The following is a 25,024-nucleotide window of genomic DNA, read 5'->3' on the forward strand; positions in this document are numbered from 1 at the left end:
CGGTTCTGCTCTGATGCTGCAGACAACCCTGCTTTCCAGCACTGAGTTCAGGACACATTGTTCTAGTTTCAAGGTGCAATAAACGAAGGCACCACAATCTCCGACTCTCCAAAGATAAAGCCCGTGCGGATAAGAAGTGGTTCCAGTTTTTCAGGGAGATCTTTCTCCTACAGCACGACACATTCGCTGGTTTTTGGAGGGGAAGCGCTGCTTCCACATGGTTGGAACTTCACAAAGGGGTTTTTCAGGGTATATTATGTGCCACAAACCAGCTCATTGGCAGGTGAAACAATGGACAACCAGCGTGTGACTGGGCAAAGCCACAGCCGAAACTTTAACATGATCCAAGCAGTGATGGATGGGACGGGACACACTGAACTGAGGGCTCAGCGACCCCCTGGTCCTGCAAACACACAACTACAAAGTGAATCGTCCAACCTCCGCTTTTTATCAGTGCTGGGCGCACGACTTCGCCACCTGAACGCGTCCCATGGACAAGCACCGTGTTCCGTTTTAAGACTCCCTGGAATTCTTGTGCGTGACTTGAGTTCATCTCCCTTCACCATTACCACATTTCATGAACCCACAATAGTCAAAAACTCACGCGCAGCCCGGTTCATTTGTACACCGTTTGTTTTTTTTTCTCTGTACAACATCAGTAAAATAGGAGTAAGCTACTTTATCAAAGAAACTCTGGAATCCGCTTGTCCCCTCTCCCGGACGAGGCGCCGGCCCCGCAGGACGTACCGTGACCCAGTAGCGTTTCAAGCCTCATCGTCTGCGCCACAACGATGCCGATTTACAAATGAAAACACAAAGCATTAAATAGTTACAGTTGGAAGGTTTCCTGAAGCAGGAGGAGCCTTCACCTGCAGGAGGAAAACGCAGCGACCAAGCGTCTACGAGCCACGTTGCACAATCATCAGTGTATAAGCGACTTTGTTCCCATGGTAGATTATACATATGCACAATCTGCTGTGCTTGTTCGCTTCGGGATGCAGCCGTTCCAGAGCCTGGGTTTAAGCTACACTCTTCATTCAAGCACAGGTCTTCATTAAATAAAGTGACTAGAAAAGAAAATCAGCATTCGGTCTTCACCACCCCACTCTAACTCAATTACAAAAAGTAATTAATTCATTAATTAAAAAAAAAAATAAATAAATGCAAACATGTCTGTTACAAATGAACAGTAAACAAATCTATCCCTGGATGAGACGCGCAGCCGCCGAGGACGCTGCTGGCAGAAACAAAAGCGGTATCTGGAAAGGACCCCACGACGCGCGCCCGTGACTCTTGGAAGGTGCACACACGACGCTTAAGGTGCTTCTCCAAGCGGGGAACTCGCTGCCGCGGATGGGCGGTGGGTGGGAGGGTGACGTGCGGCCCCAACCCGGCTCAGGCAGCGCCTAATGACCCGAAACAGCGAGTTCATCCCGGTGGGAAGGGGGGCAGGCTGGTGTAAAGCAATTTCTGCCGCTGAGCCCCCTCCCGGGCGGGGAATACACACAGACAGACAGGAACACGGCCGAGATGTGGTCCTGGGTACCCACAGCTCGAGCTGGGGAGCCAGAAGCCACCTTCCCCTTGTTACAGGAAGCTGAGCCTTGGTTTTTCTAAGCCCAACAAGTAGAATATTACTAGAATGTTTTTGTGTGTTCTTCTTTAAAAAAAAACATAAGAGGCGCAAGTATTTCCCCAAATAGGTGAGTGCAGGAAGGCAGAGACCGCAGAGGGTGGAGAACTGTCCCCATCTGCTCCTGAAGCACCAGCCGGGACCGGGGCTGTCTCGCAGGATTAGGGACAGACAGGATCCCCCAACTGCCGGGACGTCCCCTGGCCCTGCAGAGATCAGCTGTTCCGTTGGGTTCGGTGACAGATCCCAACGCTTCGCTCAGGTAAAGCCATTTGCGTCCCCAACCGGCTTTACCTGAGCGAGAGCTGCAGTCTGAGGTTTCACTGGGAACATTCAGCTGGTCTAATATACAGTAATAGTGACCCGAAAGGCTACCCCTCCTCGTCCAGTTTCACCAAAAAACGACAGTTTGCATTCACTGAAGAGCAGCGGAGGCTGCCCCGTACCAGTCCTGCCCGGCTGCACCGGGTACCGTGCGGACTTTGCCCTGATGTCTGTCCAGAGGATCGGTTTAGATCTGTGGCGATGGTTGAAGTTATTTACAGGTATTTGCAGCAGTTATTTACAGTACTTCTGCGGATCGCAAGCCGATTTTCTCTTCTTCCACTCCTAGTCAATCTGGCGTGGGCTTCTTTAGCGAGAAGGGCCGTATATTGAAGTGCCTGCTCAGCTGGCTCACCTGGGGACAAAGAACACAACGGGACTGCGTTAGAGAGGCTGGAGGGATGAGCAGGAATCACAGGGTGGTTTGGGTTGAAGGGACCGTTAAAGCCCTCCCTGCCATGAGCAGGGACATCTGCACCAGCTCAGGCTGCTCAGAGCCCCGTCCAGCCTGGCCTGGGATGTCTCAGGGATGGTTCAGCCACCACCTCTCTGGCCAACCTGAGCCAGGCTCTCACCACCCTCAGCACAAACTATTTCTTCCTCATGTCCGGCCTGAATCTCCCTCCTTTAGATTAAAACCATCACCCCTTGTCCTATCACAACAGCCCCTGCTCAAAAGTCTGTCCCATCTTTCTTCTCGGCCCCTTTTAAGCACTGAAAGGCTGCACTGAGGTCTCCCCGGAGCTTCTCTTCTCCAGCTGAACACCCCAACTCCCAGCCTGTCCCCCAGCAGAGCAAAGCGAGCAGAGCACCAGACCGGTTCTCTGTATGGCTGACAAAGCTCTGCCACCTTCCCATACCAGTTTCCCCAGCATTGCCCACCCCACAGGCGCAGCAGATCTGGACCTGTGCTGTGGGGCCAGCCAGGCTGCCCTGCCCCGGACCTGCGCCCTGTCCCAGTCGGGGACAAGCAGGAATGTGGCCCCGCGAGGCGCAGCTTTGCTCCCCCAGCTTCCCAAGGGACAGGCTGTGCTGCCCAGGACCAGACTCACCTGCACCCCATGCTCCTCAAGAGCAGGAGGCAGAAACATCCGAGCACAGGGTGAAACCCTGCGTGCCAGGGCTGCTGCTCCCTCACTGCCCCTCCCAGGAGAATTGTTAATATTTTGCATAAATTAATTTGCTAATCTCAAATATAAATGTGAAAAAATGCCCCCTGACTCCATTTACTCCCCTGTTGCAATAGGACAAGGGGTGATGGTTTTAAACTAAAGGAGGGAGATTCAGGCTGGACATGATGCAGAAATTGTTTGTGCTGAGGGTGGTGAGAGCCTGGCCCAGGTTGGCCAGAGAGGTGGTGGCTGAACCATCCCTGGAGACATCCCAGGCCAGGCTGGACGGGCTCTGAGCACCCTGAGCTGGTGCAGATGTCCCTGCTCATGGCAGGGGGGGCTGGGTGAGATTTAATGGTCCCTCCAACCCAAACCATCCTGGGATTTTGCGATTTGATGATTCGCAATTCAGACTGGAGGTCGAGTGCTTTGCATTGCCCGTGAACACACACAGGAGGGTCACAGAGCAGAGGTGACCCCAGCGCCAGGTTTCTGGAGCAGCAGCAGCGGCTGAGCTGGGCACAGCGTCCGGGCAGCTTTATCCCCACTCGTTACTCCCCAAGTCAGAGCAGTTTGGGATTATGTTCTGCTCACAGAGCCTTAGAAGGCTCTTCAGCTCAATAAAAGCTCTTATATCCTAAAATAGAAGACCACCCAGATGGGCACTTGGAAAAATGGAGGCGGGGGGAAGGAGAGGAACAGAAATTCATGGGAGCAGAGCACCGAGCAGCTCGCGGCAGCGTTCGGGCGAGCCCGGGCAGGCAGGATTACACCACCCGGTCATCCCCGTCTCCAGCTATGATCCCGAGACCAAATTTATTTAAGCTGCTTAGCTATTCAAATCCTTCTTGCATAGAAGCCTCATTACGCTAATTGGAAAGACAAGACAACCTGGCTATTGCTTCTTTGCTGTAATTACAGTTCAAACTGGACTCTGGAGGGTCCACATTAAGAGCTGGGGGTCCCAGGGGATGGGGCTCCCCAGGAGGGTGTTGGTCACAGACCCCCAGGCTGGCTGGGGTTGAAGGGACCTCTGGAGACCCCCCAGCCCAACCCAGCTGCTCACGCAGGGTCACAGAGCAGATCACACAGGTGGGTCCAGGGGGTTTGAATGTCTCAGAGCAGGAGACTCCACACCCGCTCTGGGCAGCCTGGGCCAGGCTCTGGCACCTCCCAGCAAACAAGTTTCTGCTCATGTTCACACGGAGCCTCCTGTGTTTCAGTCTGTGCCCGTTGCCCCTCACCCTGGCGTTGGGCACCACTGAACAGAGTCTGGTCCATCCTCTGACACCCACCCTGACATATTGATCCATTGATCACATCCCTCTCAGCTTCTCTTCTCCAGCTCAACAGCCCCAGCTCTCTCAGTCTCCTCATCACAAAGATGCTCCAGACCCCTCAGCATCTCTTCTAAGCCTTGCCCAGCTCCTCAGCAGCTTCGTGGGACATTCCTAATGGGACTTGGTCTCCTCTGAGTTTGTTTTCTCTCTTAATCCAAGCTCAGGGAGTCAGCACAGGGAGCAGAGCAGTCCCTGGATCTCCACGCAGCCCTTGCAGGAGCCACTGCAGCTGCGGTGTCCCCATGTCCCCTTGCAGGGACATCCACCGTCCATCCTGGCTCTCCCAGTGACTCCAGCGCAGAGCACATCTGCGAGGTCACAGATTGGACTCAGCAGCCAGAGTTACACCAACAGATGTTTAACTTTTTATACCAAGGCTCCCAAATTAAGGTGTTCGGCCCCACACGCAGACACGGCATCTGCTGGAGCCGCCCCTCCCATGGCCCAGGGTGCGGGTCACCCACGCTGGCTCATATACATCCACGCTGTTCTCCAAGCTGCAGCCAGACCAAGTTAAACACGGCAGTAGAGATGTGAGTGCTTCTTTTCAACTAATATCTGGTACTACAGACCCTCCGTCACATCGTGTGAAGTGTCTTTCAAACCCATGTGACAAGCACAGCACGGCCAGCCGGGCAGGGGGGATTGTCCCGCTCTGCTCTGCGCTGGGGCGGCCTCACCTGCAGCATTCACTGTGTGCAGGGCTGGGACACAGGAGAAAAGGAGACAAAGCTGCTGGACAGTGTCCAGAAGAGGCTGCGAAGTTGGTGCAGGGTTTGGAGGAGAAGCCGTGTGAGCAGCGGCTGCAGTCCCTGGGTTTGCTCAGCTGGAGCAGAGCAGCCTGAGGGCAGAGCTCATGGGCTGCAGGTTCCTCAGCAGGAGCAGGAGGGGCAGGGTGAGCTCTGCTCTGTGACAGTGACAGAGCCCAGGGAACGGCAGCAGATGTGCCAGGGAGGGGCAGTGGGACATGAGGAAAAGGTTCTTCCCCCAGGGGTGCTGGACACTGAACAGGCTCCCAGGGAGGTGTCACGGCCCAACCTGACAGTGTTCAACAAGAGACTGGACACCGTCCTCAGACACACGGGGTGACCTGTGGGGTGTCCTGTGCAGGGACAGCAGTTGGACTCCATGATCCTGTGAGTCCTTCCATCTCAGGACACTCTATGATTACGCCCCTTGTCAGGAAGCAGCTCCGGTTTGGCACGGCCACAGCCGGCACGAGCAGAGCTCGGTGCTCCCAGTTATCCTCCCCAACATTCCCATTTTTAAGCCCCAAACCCAGCAGCCAAGCCCCAATTCCCCGCAATGAGTTCACCTACCACGACCACCCCGTAGTGGATGTGCGCCAGGGTGAGGAAAGCGGTGAGCAGGTAGAGGAGAAGCGTTTCGCTGCTGGGCGCGAGCCCGGCCAGCACCACGGCCAGCACGGCCGCGATGGGGAGCAGCATCCAGTTGAGAGGCTGGCAGCGCGTGCTGCTCATCTGACAGACGATCAGTTGGCACTGTGGGAAGAGAATGCGATCAGAACTCATGCCTGGAGTCGATTCTGCAAGCCCAGAGCTGTCTGGAGCGCAGAGAGGCTGGTCGCACACCTATGCGTATTGATTGTCTGCGCTTACAACAACCACCACGCGGTTTCCCCGAGCTTCTCACTTTCTTTGCTTTGTTAAGGCCTCCAGCAAGCACAGGCGCAATATGCAGCAAAATCACATTTACACTAAAGCTTTAGCCCCCCAGTTTAAAGTTTACACCCCAAAAGAAGCAAGAACTCCTTCTGTATTAGCAGTTTGCCATTCACAACACAGAGAACACGTGTGTGTGAACACACTCAATTTAACCAATTCTCTGGTTTCTCAAGAGTGAGAACTGCAGCACAAAATTTGCAGATCCCAAACCCTCTCTGCTTCCCTGCTTGTTCTCTCAATCATAGCAAAAGAGAAGTTAGATTAATCTTCACCTCTCCCCTCCTCATATCTGAGCTGGTCTTTTTTAATCCCTGCCTCCCGAGGGTCCTGACACTTGACACTTCCAAGGGGATCAACCGGAGCAGAAAGCAAAAGCCACTTACAGAAATGTTAGCGAAGGCTGTTCCAACCATGAAGTAGAAGAGCCTGGGATGGACCTCCAGGATGTCTGTGGGGGACATGAAGATCCACGTGGTGCAGAGCAGGAAGAGCAACACTGGGGACACCAGCGGCAGCATGATCTCATACACAGAGTGGTGCTTCAAGGTGTTATTTTTATAGGCCCTGAAATGCAAAGGAGTGAAAATAGATGGAGCCGCAGGCCACGCTGCCTTCAGAGAGGGCTGCAAAATGTCATCGGCTGTTCTGCTGCAGATCAAAGAATGATTTTGGTTGGAAAAGCCCCTCAGGATCGTCGAGTCCAACTGTTCACAGAATCCCAGAGTGTCAGGGGTTGAAGGGCCCTGGAAAGCTCATCCAGTGCAATCCCCCCATGGAGCAGGAACACCCAGATGAGGTTACACAGGAAGGTGTCCAGGCGGGTTGGAATGTCTGCACAGAAGGAGACTCCACAACCCCCCTGGGCAGCCTGGGCCAGGCTCTGCCACCCTCACCCCAACAAGTTGCTTCTCATAGTCAAGTGGAACCTCCTGTGTTCCAGTTTGCACCCATTGCCCCTTGTCCTGTCCCTGGTTGTCACCAGCAGAGCCTGGCTCCATCCTCCTGACACTGCCCCTTTCCATCTTGATCCCCAGGAATGAGTCCCCTCTCAGTGTCCTCTTGTCCAGCTCCAGAGCCCCAGCTCCCTCAGCCTTTCCTCACACGGGAGATGCTCCACTCCCTGCAGCATCTTGGTGGCTGCGCTGGACTCTCTGCAGCAGTTTCCTGTCCTGCTGGAGCTGAGGGGCCACAACTGGACACAAGACTCCAGGTGTGGTCTCCCCAGGGCAGAGCAGAGGGGCAGGAGAACCTCTCTCGACTATCACCCCACCCCTGGCACTGCCCCATGTCTGAGAACCTCATGTCCGTCTGTCCAGCCCTCCAGGGCTGGTGACTCCAGCACTGCCCTGGGCAGCCTGTTCCAATGCCCCACAGCCCTTTGGGGAAGAAATTGTTCCCCAGATCCAACCTCAACCTCCTCTGGCGCAAATTGAGGCTGTTTCTTTGTGGCTGTTCTCCAGCTGAACCCCCAGGTCCCTCAGCTGCTCCCATCACACTCATGCTCCAAATTAACGAAGCACCTACTTGTCTGGGTTGTGACCAACAGGACAAACCCCAAAAAGCTGGAGGCCCTTCTGCAAGACCCAACTGAGCAGCCTGCCAGCCCGCTGCTCCCAGTACACCCTGCAAACTGGGACTTTCTGGTGCATCAAAGCCACTTTACTACGCTGAAGACACTCATCTGAAAACAATTAAAGAAACCAAGTTCTCAGAGGCTTTGGAGGCTCTCACAAAGGTGCTGGTGCGGGTTGGGAAGCTTGAGGGCAGAAAACACTCACTTGTAGAAGTTGTAGAGGCTCATGGGCAGCGTCACGGTGAGCGCACAAGCTGGAAGAGAAAGAGCCGCGTTACTGCCCCGTGACACAGGGAGCCCATCATGTGCGTGTAACAAATATAGCTCCGAAGCGCACCAGGAATAGCTCAGCACGTTTAAAAGTAGGTGCTCGGAACTCTTGTCCAAAGAGTTTTAATTACAAGTTAAGGTCTGCTGTAAATGAAAGACATTGCCATGTTTAAAAGTTGTATTAATGAGCCCAGTATTATGCTTCAAACAGTTTAATTACAACATTGCCTTCAATGAGACAAACTCCACAAGTGGCGTGGCTGCGCACAACAGAGTTTTCAGCCTTCACAATAAAGCCCATTTGTAATTTCTCCCACAGTTCTCACTGTGCAAAAAAAGATCTTGTCATTTAACTTGACAAATGATATAAAGAGTCTAAGACTTGGAAGTTCTGGACCTCAATAGGAAACATCTGCTACACTCAAACCCCTCGGAGCCTATCGCAACCCTTTCCGTGTTTATCTACCTTTAAGTGTTTTACCAGAGCTGCAAATATTCCTGGTTTTAATAACCCAGCTCCTATCCAAGCGCACAAGAGCAGCCAGTGTAGGCACTGTGCTCTTTCATAGGGGAAAAGTGTGTTTAGTATTAAAATATGACATTCTACAGCTACCAAAGGCAAGCTGGGAATATCCACCTGATCAAGAAAAGTGCAAGCATTACATTTAACACAACAATTCAATTCGATTTGAAATTAAGTAGTTACAATTAACGCCTAGGCAAACAGATGATGCAAAATTAAACAGAGCAAGAACATCTGAATAAGCGTTATCATAGAATTAAGACATTTGGTTTCGTTAAAAAGGTGGAGTTTAAAAGACAGGCTTCAACATGGAGTTTCTTACCAATAATCATTGTAGTGAATAGGTCTCTATATAAGAAATTAAACAGGAAAGGTGCATACCAGGCCTCAACTCCCACAACGGCTGTCACTATGTAGACAATTGAAATGGTCTGAAAGAGAACACAGGACAAACCGGCATGAGTGACAGCATGGGGACAGCGGGGAGCACAGCAGGGCAGGGGCTGCGGGACAGGCAGCGCCAGGAGCGGGCTCTGAGCTGCACCAGGGGCTGTGCTAACCAAGGGCAGCAAGGAGAAAACAAACCACAGAAATAAAAATCCACAAACATCCCATGTTACAAGATGAGGTCTAATAAGTGCAAGAGCTGCTGAGAAGGACATAGAATCACAGGATGGTTTGGGTTGAAGGGACTGTTAAATGTCCCTCAGCCCCCCTGCCATGAGCAGGGACATCTGCACCAGCTCAGGTTGCTCAGAGCCCCGTCCAGCCTGGCCTGGGATGTCTCCAGGGATGGTTCAGCCACCACCTCTCTGGCCAACCTGGGCCAGGCTCTCACCACCCTCAGCACAAACAATTTCTGCATCATGTCCAGCCTGAATCTCCCTCCTTTAGTTTAAAACCATCACCCCCATGTCCTGTCACAACAGGCCCTGCTCAAAAGTCTGTCCTCATCTTTCTTCTCGGCCTCTTTTAAGCACTGAAAGGCCGCACTAAGGTCTCCCCGGAGCTTCTCTTCTCCAGCTGAACACCCCAACTCTCAGCCTGTCCCCCAGCAGAGCTGTTCCAGCCTCGGGTCATTCCTGGGGCTGCTCTGGCCCCTCTCCAGCAGGACACGAGCACGAGCTGCTCCTTGAGCAGGAGCACAGATGCCCTCGCACAGCTCCAGCTCACGAGGTGCCTGAAGCACACAGAGACACAGATTTTATCTCACGAACTGCAGTGACCAACTCTGGAGGCTTTGTCTGGGACTTTTTCTTATCCATCTGCAGAAGCAATCCCAGGGAAAAGCTCACGAGCTTTAACAGGAGCCCTGCAGCGGGTGAATCTCGCTGTAGGGTGGCTTAGCCCCCCAGCCCCTGCCTTTCTGCAACAGGGAGAGAGCTGAAAGCATTAGGGTTAAGCAATGTTTTTGGAGAAAGGGGTCAGAGCATAGTCAGAGGGGACCAGCTACAGTCTCTTGTTACTAGCAGGGATGATTACTGCAATTAATGCAATTATTGCAGTTCCTGGCTAGGAGGGACGGCAGTGAATTGTATCATCCAGAGCTTATAAGCACAGAATCAATTTGGTTGGAAAAGCCCCTCAAGATCATTGAGTCCAACCATAACGCACCCTGTCCCTGCCCATGTCCTGAGAACCTCATGCCCGTCTGTCCAGCCCTCCAGGGATGGTGACTCCAGCAGGGTTCATCACTGTCAGTCCCAATAGCCACTGCCCGGTCACTGCGGCACAGAGGGGCAGCTCCCCAGGAGCCTTTGCTCCAGGCACAGTGATTAATGTGCCAATTAGTTACTGTCCTTCACGCTGACACACATCCTGCTCGGCCCACAAGACACCCCAAACTTCTAGACTTGAATGTACGCACGTTGGTATAATGCAGTAAACTAATTAGAGCAATGATTTAGGTGCCCAAGACCTGCATTTTAGGGCAGCGGAAGCCAAGCAGAGGAAACACAAGGCAATATCCATTCTTCAAGCCTCATTTTTTGTGGCTAGCTCTCCTACCAAAGCTACTCAAAACAAAACGAAAACGCACAAACCTCCTAGGATTTAATGGGTTTTCAGCAGTCGAACTGCAGTGCCACGTGATATGTTTTTGAGCTCAAAGTCACGCAAGTCTTGGAGAGCTCCTCATCCTCCTCCTCCACAACGCCTAGAGACAGACACCCACCTCCAGCCAGCGTTGCAGTGACCCAGTTCCGAGGTTTCGGGCACGTAGCAGAGCTGCGGGCACCCCTTGGCCAGCATTCCTGCACCCCAGGCACGTTACTGGTTTATTCAGGCTCTGCTGAAGCCGAGGAGCGGCCGCGGTCGGTACTTACCACCTGGCTGATGTCGTATCCCCAGGGCAGGAAGAGAATCCCTGTGTTATACTTCTCCCAGTGGGAGAGGATGAACGAAAACAAGACCACCCATAAGAGGATGTAGAGAACGAAGACACTGACACCCGTGGAGCCCCGTCCGAAGGTGGAGTAAACCGTCACGACAAAGTACACGCAGGCCCAGCTGTCTAGGCCGTGGTCGAAGAGCTCTCCCAGGGGCGTGCTGGAGTTGGTCCGGCGAGCCTGTTTCCCATCCACGCCATCTGCGAAGAGAACAAGGAGAAATGGGGTTTCGCTGGACACCCCCACGCAGAGCAAGGGGCCAGTTTGCACTGACGAAGGGCGCAGCCAGTGAACAGCAGCGCTCACCACCTCCGTCCTCTAACGGGGAGGGCACTGCCCAGCCCTTGCTCTACTTGAAGCTGAAAAATGCAATGAAGTCTGGCGAGATTATATTTATTTATTTAAAACAGACTAAAGACGGCATTTCACAATTCAAGTCAGCTCCAGCATCCTCCTTTCACATCAGCTGCTCTGGTACAACGTCCTTTATCCACTTTGCAAAGTAGCTCCCAAAAACTGCTCCAGCAGCTCGAGTAGGATGGGATCAGTGGGTGGCAGAAGCCCGGAATCAGAGATTTCTCAGCAGGCTCAGACATGAGATGCAGCCGCAGCACGAACAGACGACACACACAAACCCCTCAATCCGCTGAAGCCTTACCTAACGTGTAGGCCATGAAGTTGAGCAGGCCCACAATGATCCACACTCCGCTCGGAACGTGCTGGTGATCGGGAGCTGCGGAGATCAGAAAGACCCAAGTCAGGACAGCTCAGTACGGGCTTTCCACGGGTTTATTTTGGCACAAGAGGCACAGCAACACGGACCGGAGCTCACCGAGACAAAGCACCTACACAGCTCAGTGAAACTGAGACGTTAGCTTAGCTGTCTGCAACTCGGGGAGCCCAAGGGTGCATCTGGAAATAGAAGGAAGAGGCACAGCTTGTTGGCAGCAGCCTCCCAGGAGCACATGGAGATCTGCGGGGAACAGCGATTCTGTGAAATCACAGAACACCACGTTGGAAGGGACCTCAAGGATCATCTGGTCCAACCTTTCTCGGTAAAGCCTGGTCTAGCCAAGCTGGCCCAGCACCCTGTCCAGCTGAATGTTCAATGTGTCCAATGCTGCGGAACCCACCGCTTCCCTGGGAAGATTATTCCAATGGCTGATTGCTCTCAGTGTGAAAATGTCGCCTCCTGTTTCCTTGCAGCAGCACCACGGTGCCTTTCCCGTGACAAATGGAGGGCGTCACCTCTACAAACCACCCAAGGAGGAGGGAAGGCACAAGCTTCTGCAGGCCAGCAAGGTGAAAGGTTGTCTTGCCAAACAGGACATGTGTAACACGTGTGAAAAAGGGTCCCAGAGCACAGCCCAAGTGTCTGGACATCTGATGTCCTGGGGATTCTCCCACTGAGGTTCCTTCCCTGACCTGCCACTGTCAGCTTTTCTTCCTTCAGCTCAGGGACCAAGCCCCAGTTTAAACCTTCGCTAACAGCCACGGATGCCACCCGAGCTTTGGAAAGCCTGGCCTATTAAAAACCAATCCTTGTGTGCCTACCGATAAAGGCAACCCCAAGAAACTGGGATTTCTCCCACTTAACTGTGTTTTGATGATAGGCCCAGTTTTAGAAGAACTAGAACTCTGAGCAACCTGAACTAAACATGACAGAGGGAGAAAGAGGAAAATATAGAGAGGAAGCTATTGATAAGTGATGGATGTTCTCACGCTGTATTAATGTTTCTCTTGGGACACCCCCCTGGGGAAGGGGACACAACTGAATTGTGGGATTCATGAACAGACGAACATGGGTCCTGTTAGAAAGTTGAAAGCTGTGCACATCCTTACGCAGAATGGTGAAAGGATTTTTGCCTTTGTTAGTCCGAATGTGGCGCTGGCAGGTTGTTTGCAAAAGGGCAATTAGCTGGGATGCAGAGAACAAGGCTCCACCTGCTGACTGCAGCGAAACAGAGTTTCCCACACAAGCCCACCTGATTTTAAAATGAGGGCACTGGGTTCTTGTCTGCTCTGTAGGCAGAGATGATTCCTACTCAAGATTCCAGCCTTTCCCTCCTCTCTCACGTTTGGACAAGTCCTTATGAAGCCCAGCGAGTTCGGCCCCTCTAAACTGTCCCTCCTGTGGCACAGCCACCTGCCTCTGGGAAGGCCCGGCCTAAAATCTTATCAATAAGCACCAGAAGTCACAGCAGACGAGGCGACAGATGTCACCACTCTGGTGCTTCACATCCAAACAGACCAGGCAGCCTTACCAGAAGCATAAAAGTCAGGGTCGAAGTATGCCATGAGGAAGAAGTTGAAGACAAGCAGCAGGAAGCCAGAAAACGTTATCAAATTTGGGGCCAGCCAGGTAGGGAAGATCTATGGGAAAGCAGCAAAAGAACACAGGAACTCGTTAAAACATGTAATAAGGGCCACGTGCTGGTCCCAGCCGCGGCAGAGCCCTGGTTAGAGCCATCTGGGCGGCAGGAAGCTTTAGGCCGGGATGCGGTGAGCGCGGGGCGGGCAGCACCCGCTGTCATTAGTCGCACCACAGACAAGCAGGGCTTTTCAGCTGAAGGTTTTGGAGAGCAGGGTTTGTGGTGCCGGGAGTTCTGCTGTCCCATTCGGGGCAGGGAGAGGTCTCACCTTCACTACCGTGTTCCAGAAGGGATGCATGACGTACAGAGACAGGGGGTTGCTGTCCACGGCGCTGTACTGCAAAAACAAGGGAAAAAACCAAAAAGCAACAGTTAGGGCTCCAGCAACACTGGCAAAAAGCCAGAGATCCTCAATATTGAGCTTGCCCTGAGGACACTTGCTACTTGAGTCTTGGCGCTGCAAGAATCCCAGGATGTCAGGGGTTGAAGGGCCCTGGAAAGCTCATCCAGTGCAATCCCCCCATGGAGCAGGAACACCCAGATGAGGTTACACAGGAAGGTGTCCAGGCGGGTTGGAATGTCTGCACAGAAGGAGACTCCACAACCCCCTGGGCAGCCTGGGCCAGGCTCTGACACCCTCACACTCAGCTCAGGGATGGAGTCTCACCAGGGATGGTGTTAAACAGCCCAAAAAGCACCAGGAGCTCCAGCGACACAAGAAGAACGAGCAGCGTGTCCATCGCAGCGGTTCTTGGGAGGTGGGGAGAGACTTGAGGACACACTTTTGCAGCCAGCACTCCCCACAGAGCCCCACAAAGGCCACACCGCTGGCCTGGTGGCACTCTGCACAAGCAGAGAAGTGACAGCCCCAAGCACCATGGGACTGACCCACCAAGGACTCATCAGGGACATGATGCTCAGGCAACGTGGAGGGTCCTGCCCCACAAGATGAGCAGGGTGAGGGACCTTCTCAGCTCAGCACGCAAAGGAGCTCCAGGATGGCGAGGAGCTCCTGAGGTGGGGTGCTCACCACGGGGGCTGTTCTGTGGCAGACACGGTGCTCCCGCGAGCTTCACGGGACACATTCCTGCGCTGGCAGCTCTGAGCGACCCAGACACAACCAGTGAGGGAGCCCAGAGGTCCTGCAAAGAGCTGGTGGGCTTCAGGTGGCACCTATCACTGACTCACCCATCTCCAGTCACTTGGAAGAGACCTTCTCATCCCAGAAAGAAACCAGGTATTTATGAGCAAGGTCTTCAACCAGCTCCCTTGTCCTGCAGATGCTCCAAAACACCACACACACCAACATGCAGCCCCAAGTATCTCCAAATCTCACATATCCCAATGCAGTTTCAGGCACGGAGGGTCTTTGGGCACTAAGAAGAGATACAGAGGCCCCAGCTTCCCAGCGCAGCCCCCAGGTGACCTGGGCTGGATTGTGGGGACAGAGATCGGGGCCAGCAAGGGAACAAAGCGATCGGAGCAGAACAGGCAATGGATTTCACTGTTTGCAGGTAGGATCCACGACACTTAAATTCTTCAGTCTAGAGTAGAGCAGTTTGAAGCAGCTGCCCGCTGACTTAGTGAAGGATCAGCATCTTGCTCCGAGAGCTGGAGTCTGTGTTTCCAAAGGGGGGGATTGGTGGTGAACACGAGGAGGCCCGTGGGTGCCCACGTGGGACGGGGTCGGAGGGCTCATCAGAAAGGCTCCTCTCCTTAAGGGGCTGCGATTGCTGCAGAGGCAGCTGCTGCCCTTGGGACATGGGGAGGAAGAGCTCTTACCCCTCACCCCAACGCTTCTACATCATGGACAGGTTGGAGAAATTAAAAGAAAAAAACCCAAAGACCAAATCATGAAACAGTTTCTAGATAGAAAGTTAAAGTTTGACATCCTTTGGCTCTCAAGAGCACCATGAACTGTTATCTGCCCTTCCTAGCAAAGATCACCTCGGCTAAAGTCCTCGTCCCCAGGTAACATGTTGACAAGAATTCCAAGAAAAGCTCCATAGGTTACAGAACTGCTCAGCTGACGTGCCCGGTGCCAAGCAGGGCTGCACCCACCCCCCAGGCAATGAACCCGGGGCTGGGTCAACACCCACTGAGTCCCAGCACCGGCGTCTGCCACATCCCACGCCAGCCTAACCCCAGGGGCAAGGCTGGGAGCAGCGCCATGGAGAGCAAAGCACAGCCACGCACCCTGCACCGCCACGGACACACTGTGCGCCCCTCGAGATAGGGGGGTTTGGTTAGTAAGGGAAACCCATCAGCAGAGAGCAGCTGTGGGTCCCATCCCATGGCCTTGAACGAGCCACCGTTTCCGCACACACAGCTTGTTCCTCTCCCCGTGCTCCTCTCCTCGGCTGGAAACCCTGGAAAGGAAGGGGACAGCCTGCTCGTTTCAAAATCCGGGAAGAAAGAGGTGGGAATCGCAGAATCATAGCACAGTTTGGGTGGGAAGTGACCTTCAAAGCCTATCTAGTCCAAGCCCCTGCTATGAGCAGGGACACATTCACCCAGATGACATAAAAATGGGGGCAGCTGTTGAGACTCTGGAGGGCAGAGAGGCCCTGCAGAGGGATCTGGACAAACTGGAGAACTGGGCAATCGCCAACTGCATGAAGTTCAGCAAGAGCAAGTGCTGGATTTTGCACCTGGGACACGGCAACCCCGGCTGTACAGACAGCCGGGGGGACGAGATGCTGGAGAGCAGCTCTGCAGAGAGGGACCTGGGGGTTCTGGTCTGTGGCCAGTTGAACATGAGCCACCAGTGTCCCTGGAGCCAAGAGGGCCCCGTGTCCTGGTGCACCCAGCACAGCACGGCCAGCCGGGCAGGGGGGATTGTCCCGCTCTGCTCTGCGCTGGGGCGGCCTCACCTGCAGCATTCACTGTGTGCAGGGCTGGGACACAGGAGAAAAGGAGACAAAGCTGCTGGACAGTGTCCAGAAGAGGCTGCGAAGTTGGTGCAGGGTCTGGAGGGGAAGCCGTGTGAGCAGCCGCTGCAGTCCCTGGGTTTGCTCAGCTGGAGCAGAGCAGCCTGAGGGCAGAGCTCATGGGCTGCAGGTTCCTCAGCAGGAGCAGGAGGGGCAGGGTGAGCTCTGCTCTGTGACAGTGACAGAGCCCAGGGAGCGGCAGCAGATGTGCCAGGGAGGGGCAGTGGGACATGAGGAAAAGGTTCTTCACCCAGAGGTGCTGGACACTGAACAGGCTCCCAGGGAGGTGTCACGGCCCAACCTGACAGTGTTCAACAAGAGACTGGACACCGTCCTCAGACACACGGGGTGACCTGTGGGGTGTCCTGTGCAGGGACAGCAGTTGGACTCCATGATCCTGGTGGGGCCTTCCAGCTCAGGACATTCTGTGATTCTAGGAGATCAGGTTGCTCAGAGCCCCGTCCAGCCTGGCCTGGGATGTCTCCAGGGATGGTTCAGCCACCACCTCTCTGGCCAACCTGGGCCAGGCTCTCACCACCCTCAGCACAAACAATTTCTGCATCATGTCCAGCCTGAATCTCCCTCCTTTAGTTCACAACCATTATCACTGCTGGCTCATGTCCAATGTCTCAGCCCAGCACCCCAAGTCCTTCTCCTGGGGCTGCTCCCCATCCCTGCATCCCCAGCCTGGACCGACACCGGGGTTGCCCCGACCCAGGTGCAGGACCTTGCACTTGGCCTTGTTGAACCTCATGATGTTCCCATGGCTCCACTGCTCCAGCTTGTCCAGGTCTCTCTGGGTGGATCCCGTCCCTCAGGTGTGTCCCCTGCACCACTCAGCTTGGTGGCATCTGCATATTTGCTGAGGATGCACTCGATCCCACTGCGTCACTGCTGAAGATGTTAAATAGCACTGGGAAAGGGCAAAGCAACACCCCACAAGACAGTTGCCCGCGCAAAGAAGGACCAGCGGTTCTCACAGGGCTCTGACACACAGGTTAAGATCTCACAGCCTTTGTTCCCCAGTGAATCCCATCCCTGGCAAACACTTCTGTACCCCCAGCAGCCCCTCCCCATGACGGGTCTGTCCGTCTCACTGCGGCTCCCGTCCCCACGCCACCAAGCCCGTAGGAGCTGCAGAGCAAGTGGTAACAAAACCTGCAGCTCGATGCCGTACCGAGGCGAGGTTTAAGCCTCGAGGAATTTCCATCCCAGCTTAAAGCAGTTTTGGAGGACAGAATTCCAAACGCTTTACAAGATAATAGGATTTAAACCACTGGTTAGGCAAGGAGGAGAGTTGGAGGCTGATTAAATCTCATTATCCCCAAAACAGCCGGATCAAGCAAACAGACGCAGCGTTTGCAGCAAGGCAGGGGAATTGCTCTGGAGTCTCTATGCTCGTGTTCGGAGGTACCTCGGGGAAGCTTCCCCAGGCCCACATCCTGGGAAGCTTTCCCCTCTCCCCAGCGTTTGGGGATAATAGTCAAAAAGCAGCTTTTCCCCATGGCCACGCATGTTCCACCTTGTTCGCAGGACTCAAAGACCTGGGAACGAGACGTTTCTCAAGGGCTGTTTTGCAGAGCTTTGCTGATACAACCACCCCGGTCTCAGCCCGTGTCCTGGAGGGAGGGAGGTGGGTGGGTGCTCTGCCCACTCAGGGGACACCAACAGAGCAAATGGACCGAGCTGGGGCTGGGCTGGGGTCACCCTAAGGGACAGCGCTCCCGGCAGCCAGGACAAGGCCACCTCCAGAACACCAGCGACCTGCCGGCACCTCCTGCAGCACACGGGTGATGGGAGCGCCAGGGGAGCCGGGCGCTCAGCCTGGAGAACTGGAGCTGAGGGGAGACAGGGACACAAAGAAACCGCCTCAAGTTGCGCCAGGGGAGGTTGAGGTTGGATCTGGGAACAATTTCTTCCCGAAAGGGCCGTGGGGCATTGGAACAGGCTGCCCAGGGCAGTGCTGGAGTCACCATCCTTGCAGGGCTGGACAGACGGACATGAGGTTCTCAGACATGGGGCAGTGCCAGGGGTGGGTTATGGTTGGATTCAATGAGCTTGAAGGTCTTTTCCAACCAAAACGATTCTGTGATCTGGCTGTTCACACACACTTGCATGTCGGAGAAAAGCCAAGAAAACAGCCCAACTGTCCCCAGGAGCACCAGGCTGAGGCTTGGGGCTTGTACCCCCCAAACTTGCTGCTGTTGCTCTCACGAAACACTCCTGAGGCCACAAACCCCGTGGTGTTTAACTCACCACACTCAGCACCACCGCCAGAATTCACCCACCTCATCCTCACTGCAAATTAGCATCACCTTTTCAATCTGGATCCCTATGCACTGGTCTAGTGATTCACATATGTGACTATTATCCTTCTCCAAGTCATCTTTCTATCACAGACCACGAATAGCACCAGCTAGGAGTCCTGATTTCTCCCTCATTTCCAGGGAGATAAGGTCAAATGAAAAGTGCTAATGCACAGAAGGAGTTTTGTACGCCCCAGAAGCTGCTTCTCAAAGCAGACAGGCATTTGTAAGGACCCTGCTCTAAAATAGCACCGTGCATGTGGACGTCGCTTCTCCTTATGATCGCAGGAAAGAGCCAGCACAGCCCAGCCAGTCCCCTCGGGATTTGGTTTTAAACTTCTTAAGAAAAGAACAGAGCAAATGGCTCATACAGCTTAAAAACAACATTAATCATGCAACCAGGACATCTCCGGAAGATCCAATTATGTGTCCAAGGAGGAAAAGCAATACAGATTTACAGCCCAGATTCTACCAACAGCCGTCCTGTCCAGAAAAGCAATGTCGCTTTTATGTAATCTGGTCACCAGGAGCCAGCGGCAGATCAAACATTGTCACCCGGTGTCACACCTGAATGGATCCGGGGCGGGCTGGGGAGGACAGAGGTGGTGGCACAGCTGGGGACAGCAGCCACAGATGCCTTTGGACACCCTATTTTGCTTGTGGACACCCCAGCCAGCTCCACAAGCCCCATCTCTCACCGCCCACACCGGCAGCGGGAGCAGAGGGAGCTCGGCACAGCAGCTCCACCACGTCCATACGGCTGTTTCCTATAAATCTCCTTAAGCATGGCAAGGGCACAAGGCTAAGAACCTTCTCCCAGCAGGCTCGAGATAAGCCAGGAGGCAGCGAACTCAACAAACCCCCGTCCACGTAGCTGAGCGGAGCCGTGCCAGTGCAAACAAGTCACGCTTGCACTATGCCCACGATCTGCCGATGCAGAAGCCACACCGGGCTTTAATGGTACTTATTAACTCCAGGTGTGTTTGTCTTTTCTAAGGTCGTTTCTCGGCTGGCACAAGAAGGGAGCGCATTGGCAGTGGCAAACCCGCACGCACCGCAGGAGCCGCGGGGTCGGGCTCCCGTCTGCTCCTGTTCTTCACCATGCAGCTTTTAGACATTTAGCAATTACAGGCGCATCAAAACATGGCATGTAGGGGACCTGGCAAGGTCAGAGCCCGCTCCTCCAAGAGCAGACACTGTGCTGAGCACAAGGCTCCTTTCTGCTCCCTGGGCCCCATAGAGCATGGAAATTCATTTGAAAACCAGATTTCTGCCCTGCCGACGCTCTCGCGTGTTCAGACCGTTGGCTCTCGCTCTACCAGCTGGGGGATTGTTCCTGCCTTCTGCAAACACGGACGTGGGGTCACCCCTCCAGTAAAGCCCACGGTGATGAGTGTTGGGGAGAGGCTCGCTCTTCCTTCTAATCACAGAATCGCTTTGGCTGGAAAAGACCTTCAAGATCATTGAGCAACCATAAATCCACCCCGGCACTGCCCCATGTCCTGAGAACCTCATCTGTCTGTTCAACCCTCCAGGGATGGTGACTCCAGCACTGCCCTGAGCAGCCTGTTCCAATGCCCCACAGCCCTTTGGGGCAGAAATTGTTCCCCACAGTTATGGAGGCACAGGACATGTTTGAGACGACAGACGTGGTGACTGAGGAGTGTGCAGAAATGGCCCCGCTCCAGGAGGAGGAATTGGCTACAGGGAGAGCAATGCTCACGGGGACAACAGCTTGACCTCAGAGCTGAGGTAGCACACAGGGATAGAACAAGGACACTTGGATGCAAAACATCAGCAAACAGCCCAGGCAGAGCTGACACGCAGCATGTTTGCAAACAGCCTGACCCAGCCCCTCCATGGGCCAGATCTGCTCTGCAGCACAGCAGCCCATAAAAGAATCATTTAATAGTTTGGGTGGGAAGGAAGGGATCTTCCCAGCTCCCCAGTGCCCCCCCTGCCATGAGCAGAGACATCTGCACCAGCTCAGGTTGCTCAGAGCCCCGTCCAGCCTGGCCTGAGATGTCTCCAGGGATGGTTCAGCCACCACCTCTCTGGCCAACCTGGGCCAGGCTCTCACCACCTCCAGCACAAACAATTTCTGCATCATGTCCGGCCTGAATCTCCCTCCTTTAGTTTAAACCATCACCCCTTGTCCTATCACAACAGGCCCTGCTCAAAAGTCTGTCCCCATCTTTCTTACGGGCCCCTTTTAAGTCCGGAAAGGCCGTGCTAAGGTCTCCTCCGAGCTCCTCCAGCTGAACAGCCCAACTCTCAGCCTGGCCCCAGCAGAGCTGCTCCAAGGACCTGCCCCTGGTCACCCCAGGAATCCACCTCACAAAGACGCACCCGACAGGGAGCCCGCGCTCCAGCTGATCCTCGGCTGCCCGAGCTGCTCTGTGCCAGCCCCTGAACGAGCAGCCGACCCCGTCTCGTCATCGTGCTGGTGGGGGAAAATCATTTCCCCATGGATACACAACGTGGAGCAACACTTGGTGCTGATGGCAGGCTCCAGCAAGCGGCCTGCCAGCTCCAGCTGCACCCAGGAGCTCCCCCTCTGTTTGGGAGCATTAAATAGCCATGAATATGGGTCACCACCACTTCTGCTCCAGTCCAAGGGGATCGGCTGCGGAACGGACACACAGATGGTGAGTACGGGAGTGGGAAAGATGAACCTTCAGGGAGCCGAGGCAGGGATGTGGTTAGAGAAGCAGCTGTGGGGTGGGAAGCGAGGGATCAGAGCAACTGCTCTGGGGAGGAAGAAGAGGCAGGAGCCAAAATGCACAAACAGGAAACCCATTACAATAACACAGTGACAGCCGAAAGACTTTCCTGCTGGTTTGGACTGCAAAACAAAGGGCTGGAGTACCTGATGGGGGGTCAGGCTGGTTTTGCGATCCTGCTCCTGGTGCCCGAGGAGAACAGAAGGGAGCAGGGAGAGACGGCAGGAGCCACTCGCCACCCCTGGGCACACTTCAGCACCCACCCTGTGCCCCCCAAGGGCGTTCAGGCCAAAAGACCACCCCAAAACTCTGTTTCTGCTGGGGATTTATCCTCTCCAGGGAGCTGCAGACACTCACAGGACCACAGCCCCGCTCTCCCCTCCAGAGGACGCGATCATGGCAGAACTGGGTCGAATCCAGCACAGAGCTGGGTTTGATGCCAACCCGCCAACCAGGGGAACACACGAGTCAGCGCAAGGGAAGAGAATTCATTACAATCCCTAGGAAAAAATAAATCAACTTGAACTTCTAAGTATATGTATCAAAGGAAAGCACCAGCCCACACACATCGGGAGCCGATCGCAGACGAACGAGGTGCTGCTGGGAGGGAAGGGGAAGACGACCAAGTTTCAACAGAACCTATGCAACGGGCACAAACAAAACTGTTGTCTTCCAAAGCACATAACCCCCTATCGCACCATAACCCCCTATCGCACCATAACCCCCTATCGCACCATAACCCCCTATCGCACCATAACCCTCATCCTGCCTCATCCACAAAGAGGAAACCCACAATTAACAGAAAAAAAAGCTGCATTGCTTTGCAAGCCCTGACACCCCGAATTGTGCAAGACTTGAAGCATAGCACGTCAGGTCAATTCTACGAGCCCTGATAACGTGGCCATTTCCCGAGCCAGCTATGGAAAGTGATACTTGAATTTCCACAACGCTCTCCGCTTCTCTTCCAAACAGTCCCAACAGCCAAACACTTGCTGCTAATTAGTAAAGAGTGACTTTTATGATGAAGTTCATTGTAGCCAAGGCTCAACACGCACCAACAGACATGGCAGTAGACTCTCAGAGCAATTAAAGAGACCCAAGACGGACTGACAAGCAGCCTGAGGTATTCTGAAGTGACTGCTTGGCGCACCTCGTGACAGTGGGCGAGCACTGTAGGCAGAGCCGCAACACGGCTGCCCCAGCTCGTGGAAACGGCCCAAACAGCCAAATACCCCCACACGCTTATTAGTGTCACCCACCTCAACTGCTCCTTCCCTTCCACGTCCCTGCGCTCATTTGTTTGGGCACCAGCTCTGTGCCCATGGTGCCAATGGAGACGGAGCGCTCTACAGAAGGTGTGGGACACCTATACAACCAGCGCAGCAGGCTCCAAAGAGGAAGGTGTGTGCAAAGATCTACCAGATATCCAAAGCAAAAATGTAGAGTAAATAACAGACTTTTTCCTTTCCAAAGGGAATCTGGAGAGCCAAAGGCTGCTGAGCAGCTCTGCATTCCCAGCGCCCCATTGCGCTCACACCCACGAGAGAGGCACCTGGGTTCAGCTGATGGGACAGGAACCTTCTGCTTCAGGTGGGGCCGAGGATGCGGAGGGATCTTGCGTCCTTCACCTGCACAGCAAGAGAAGAGCTGGGAGGGTTCCTGCTGCGGGACAGGACAAGGAACCTGTTCAACGCACACACAAGCTGCCCAATTCACACCCTGCAGGGTAAGGACTGCAAAAACAACCCAGAGAAACAGAGCACGGAGCCAAACAGCTCCGCTCCCAGGAAGGAAGGGGCAGACAGGGGGTTTGCAGCAGCACAAGCATCACCCCATGAGCATCAAAAAAGCACCTGGAGAAGAGCAGCCCCGGCCCGACAGCCGTGCTGCTGCACCTGCTGTTTGCAGCCAAGTCCCCAAGAGAGTCTCCTTCTCACACCAAAACCCACAGAGGTTTGAGGTTCCTTCCCGGAAACCCTGCAGGACCCACTGCGGAGTGGAACAGCAGCAGGTTCCCGACCACAAAAGGCTTCGTCAGCACCACTGTGTGGCTAAAAGCAGAGAGTCTGGGAATCCCCCACTGAAACAAGGTTCAGTATCTTTGATTCCCCATAGAGCAAAGGTCAACGCTCAGAAACCAGACTTGTGGCAGCAGCAAACAGCACCCTGAGATCCAGCAGCTATTTCAGGATTGTTGGAGATGATGAGATGTAAACGCACACAGATTAGGTCCTGGGAGTGGGATTAGCTCATCACTCACCAAAACCTTACAACCCACATCAGGAGTGTCTCTGGAAAGCAAGATAAATCCCTTACCCGCGCCTCATTGCTTAGCACACACACAGGTTCAGCCCAAGCTCATGAATGAGGTTGTTTCTAGTTCATTATAAGAGCTGCTGCTGTCTCCTCCAACCACGGCAGATTTGCAAGGGACACACTAAGCTGGGCAGAGGTTCAAACCCCTGAATTCCACTGCAGAGTGGGAGAAGAAAGAAGAAAAACACCTCTGACTTTTGCGGCTGCTCATGTGAAGTGTCACGAAGTCCAGGAGGACTTGTGGAGTTCCTCAGAGCATCCTCTGCAACACAGTGCGGCCGAGTGGCACCTTGGGAAGCTGTGGCTGTTGAAAGGCTCAGAGCAATTTAAAGAGTCCTTGGGGAAGGAGTTAAGTGATTCAGGAACAGGGCTCAACAGCTTCTCCTCCTTCACAGCCTACCTGCTCAGGACTCTGCAGGAGAAGACAAGCTGTTAGTCTGGGGACAAGAGTGGCCTTTGAATCACCGCGGCCTCAAGGCTCCCATCACATCGCTGGCATCCCAAAGCCTTCCCTTCCTGCTGCTCTCTCGGTTTTGTTGTTGTTCCACCGGTCTGAACCGCCACTTTATGTCTCTGCAAAGCAAACCCTGCAGAGATCTCTTTAGGGCTGTAAAATGCTGCCAGGGGCAGGCTGCAGCCATCTGCTTCCCGCAGCGCAGCAGCTGCACGCTGCTCTCTGTGCCGCTTCGAGCCTGAGGCAAGAGGATTTCTCGAGGCTAGTGGAAGGGAACAGCAAGCTCTTCTTCAGGGTAGAGAGGACAGCACGTGGGACCGGCTTAAGAGACCTCGAAAGCCTGTTCAATCAACAGGTGAAGCGTGATACACGCCTGACTCGTGGAGCTGCGTCGCCTGGCAGGTTCGCTGCTGGTGCTGGCTTGGGCTGCTGACAGCACAGAGATCAGGGACAAGGATGCAGGGAAGGGAGAAGAGCATCTGGGAGGAGAGGACTTGGCACAAAACAGAAGAAATCCTTTAGGCCAGATGCCCAGCTCTTCGGGGCACTGAGCACACGGGCTCTCCCCAGCTACGGTCTCGCCTGACACTGCAGGAGAACCTGGCCCAACGTTCCTGCAAAGCCAGCGGCTGCAGTGACCCTGACCAGGGGATCGCTGTACGTCGAGGAGTCAGCGACCCCTGAGATCGAGTCCAACCCTTCACCTCACACTGCCAAGGCCACCTCTAGCCCCCGTCCCCGAGAACCTCATCTCGGGTCTGTTCAGCCCTCAGACACACGGTGTGAACTGTGGGGTGTCCTGTGCAGGGACAGGAGTTGGACTCGATGATCCTTGTGGGTCCTTCCAGCCCAGGACACACTGTCATTCTAAGATAACCCCTCCAGGGCTGGTGACTCCAGCACTGCCCTGGGCAGCCTGTTCCAATGCCCCACAGCCCTTTGGGGAAGAAATTGTTCCCCACATCCAACCTCAACCTCCCCTGGGCAACTTGAGGTCACTTCCCCTTGTCCTGTTGTTTGTTACTTGGGAAAAGAGAAGTGCAGCAAGAAGCCCTTAGGAACATCCTTTCCATCTG

The 25,024-nt window shown here is 54.3% G+C and overlaps 1 protein-coding gene across 1 annotated transcript in view; it reads right to left on the reverse strand.

Moving 5' to 3' along the window:
- Nucleotides 1-359: 359 nt before the first annotated feature.
- SELENOI (selenoprotein I) overlaps nt 360-25,024 on the reverse strand; it is a 30,727-nt gene continuing 6,062 nt past the window's right edge. The window contains exons 2-10 of the mRNA XM_080342599.1: nt 13,488-13,556; nt 13,112-13,220; nt 11,506-11,580; nt 10,785-11,047; nt 8,783-8,891; nt 7,873-7,921; nt 6,478-6,658; nt 5,729-5,911; nt 360-2,312 (exon numbers count right to left, since the gene is read on the reverse strand). Of these exons, the coding sequence (XP_080198725.1) occupies nt 2,196-2,312; nt 5,729-5,911; nt 6,478-6,658; nt 7,873-7,921; nt 8,783-8,891; nt 10,785-11,047; nt 11,506-11,580; nt 13,112-13,220; nt 13,488-13,556 (1,155 nt within the window). The 3' untranslated portion in view covers nt 360-2,195. The remainder of the gene's footprint in view (nt 2,313-5,728; nt 5,912-6,477; nt 6,659-7,872; nt 7,922-8,782; nt 8,892-10,784; nt 11,048-11,505; nt 11,581-13,111; nt 13,221-13,487; nt 13,557-25,024) is intronic.

The sequence above is a fragment of the Nesoenas mayeri genome (genome assembly GCF_963082525.1).
Source record: "Nesoenas mayeri genome assembly, chromosome: 3".
Lineage (NCBI taxonomy): Eukaryota > Metazoa > Chordata > Aves > Columbiformes > Columbidae > Nesoenas > Nesoenas mayeri.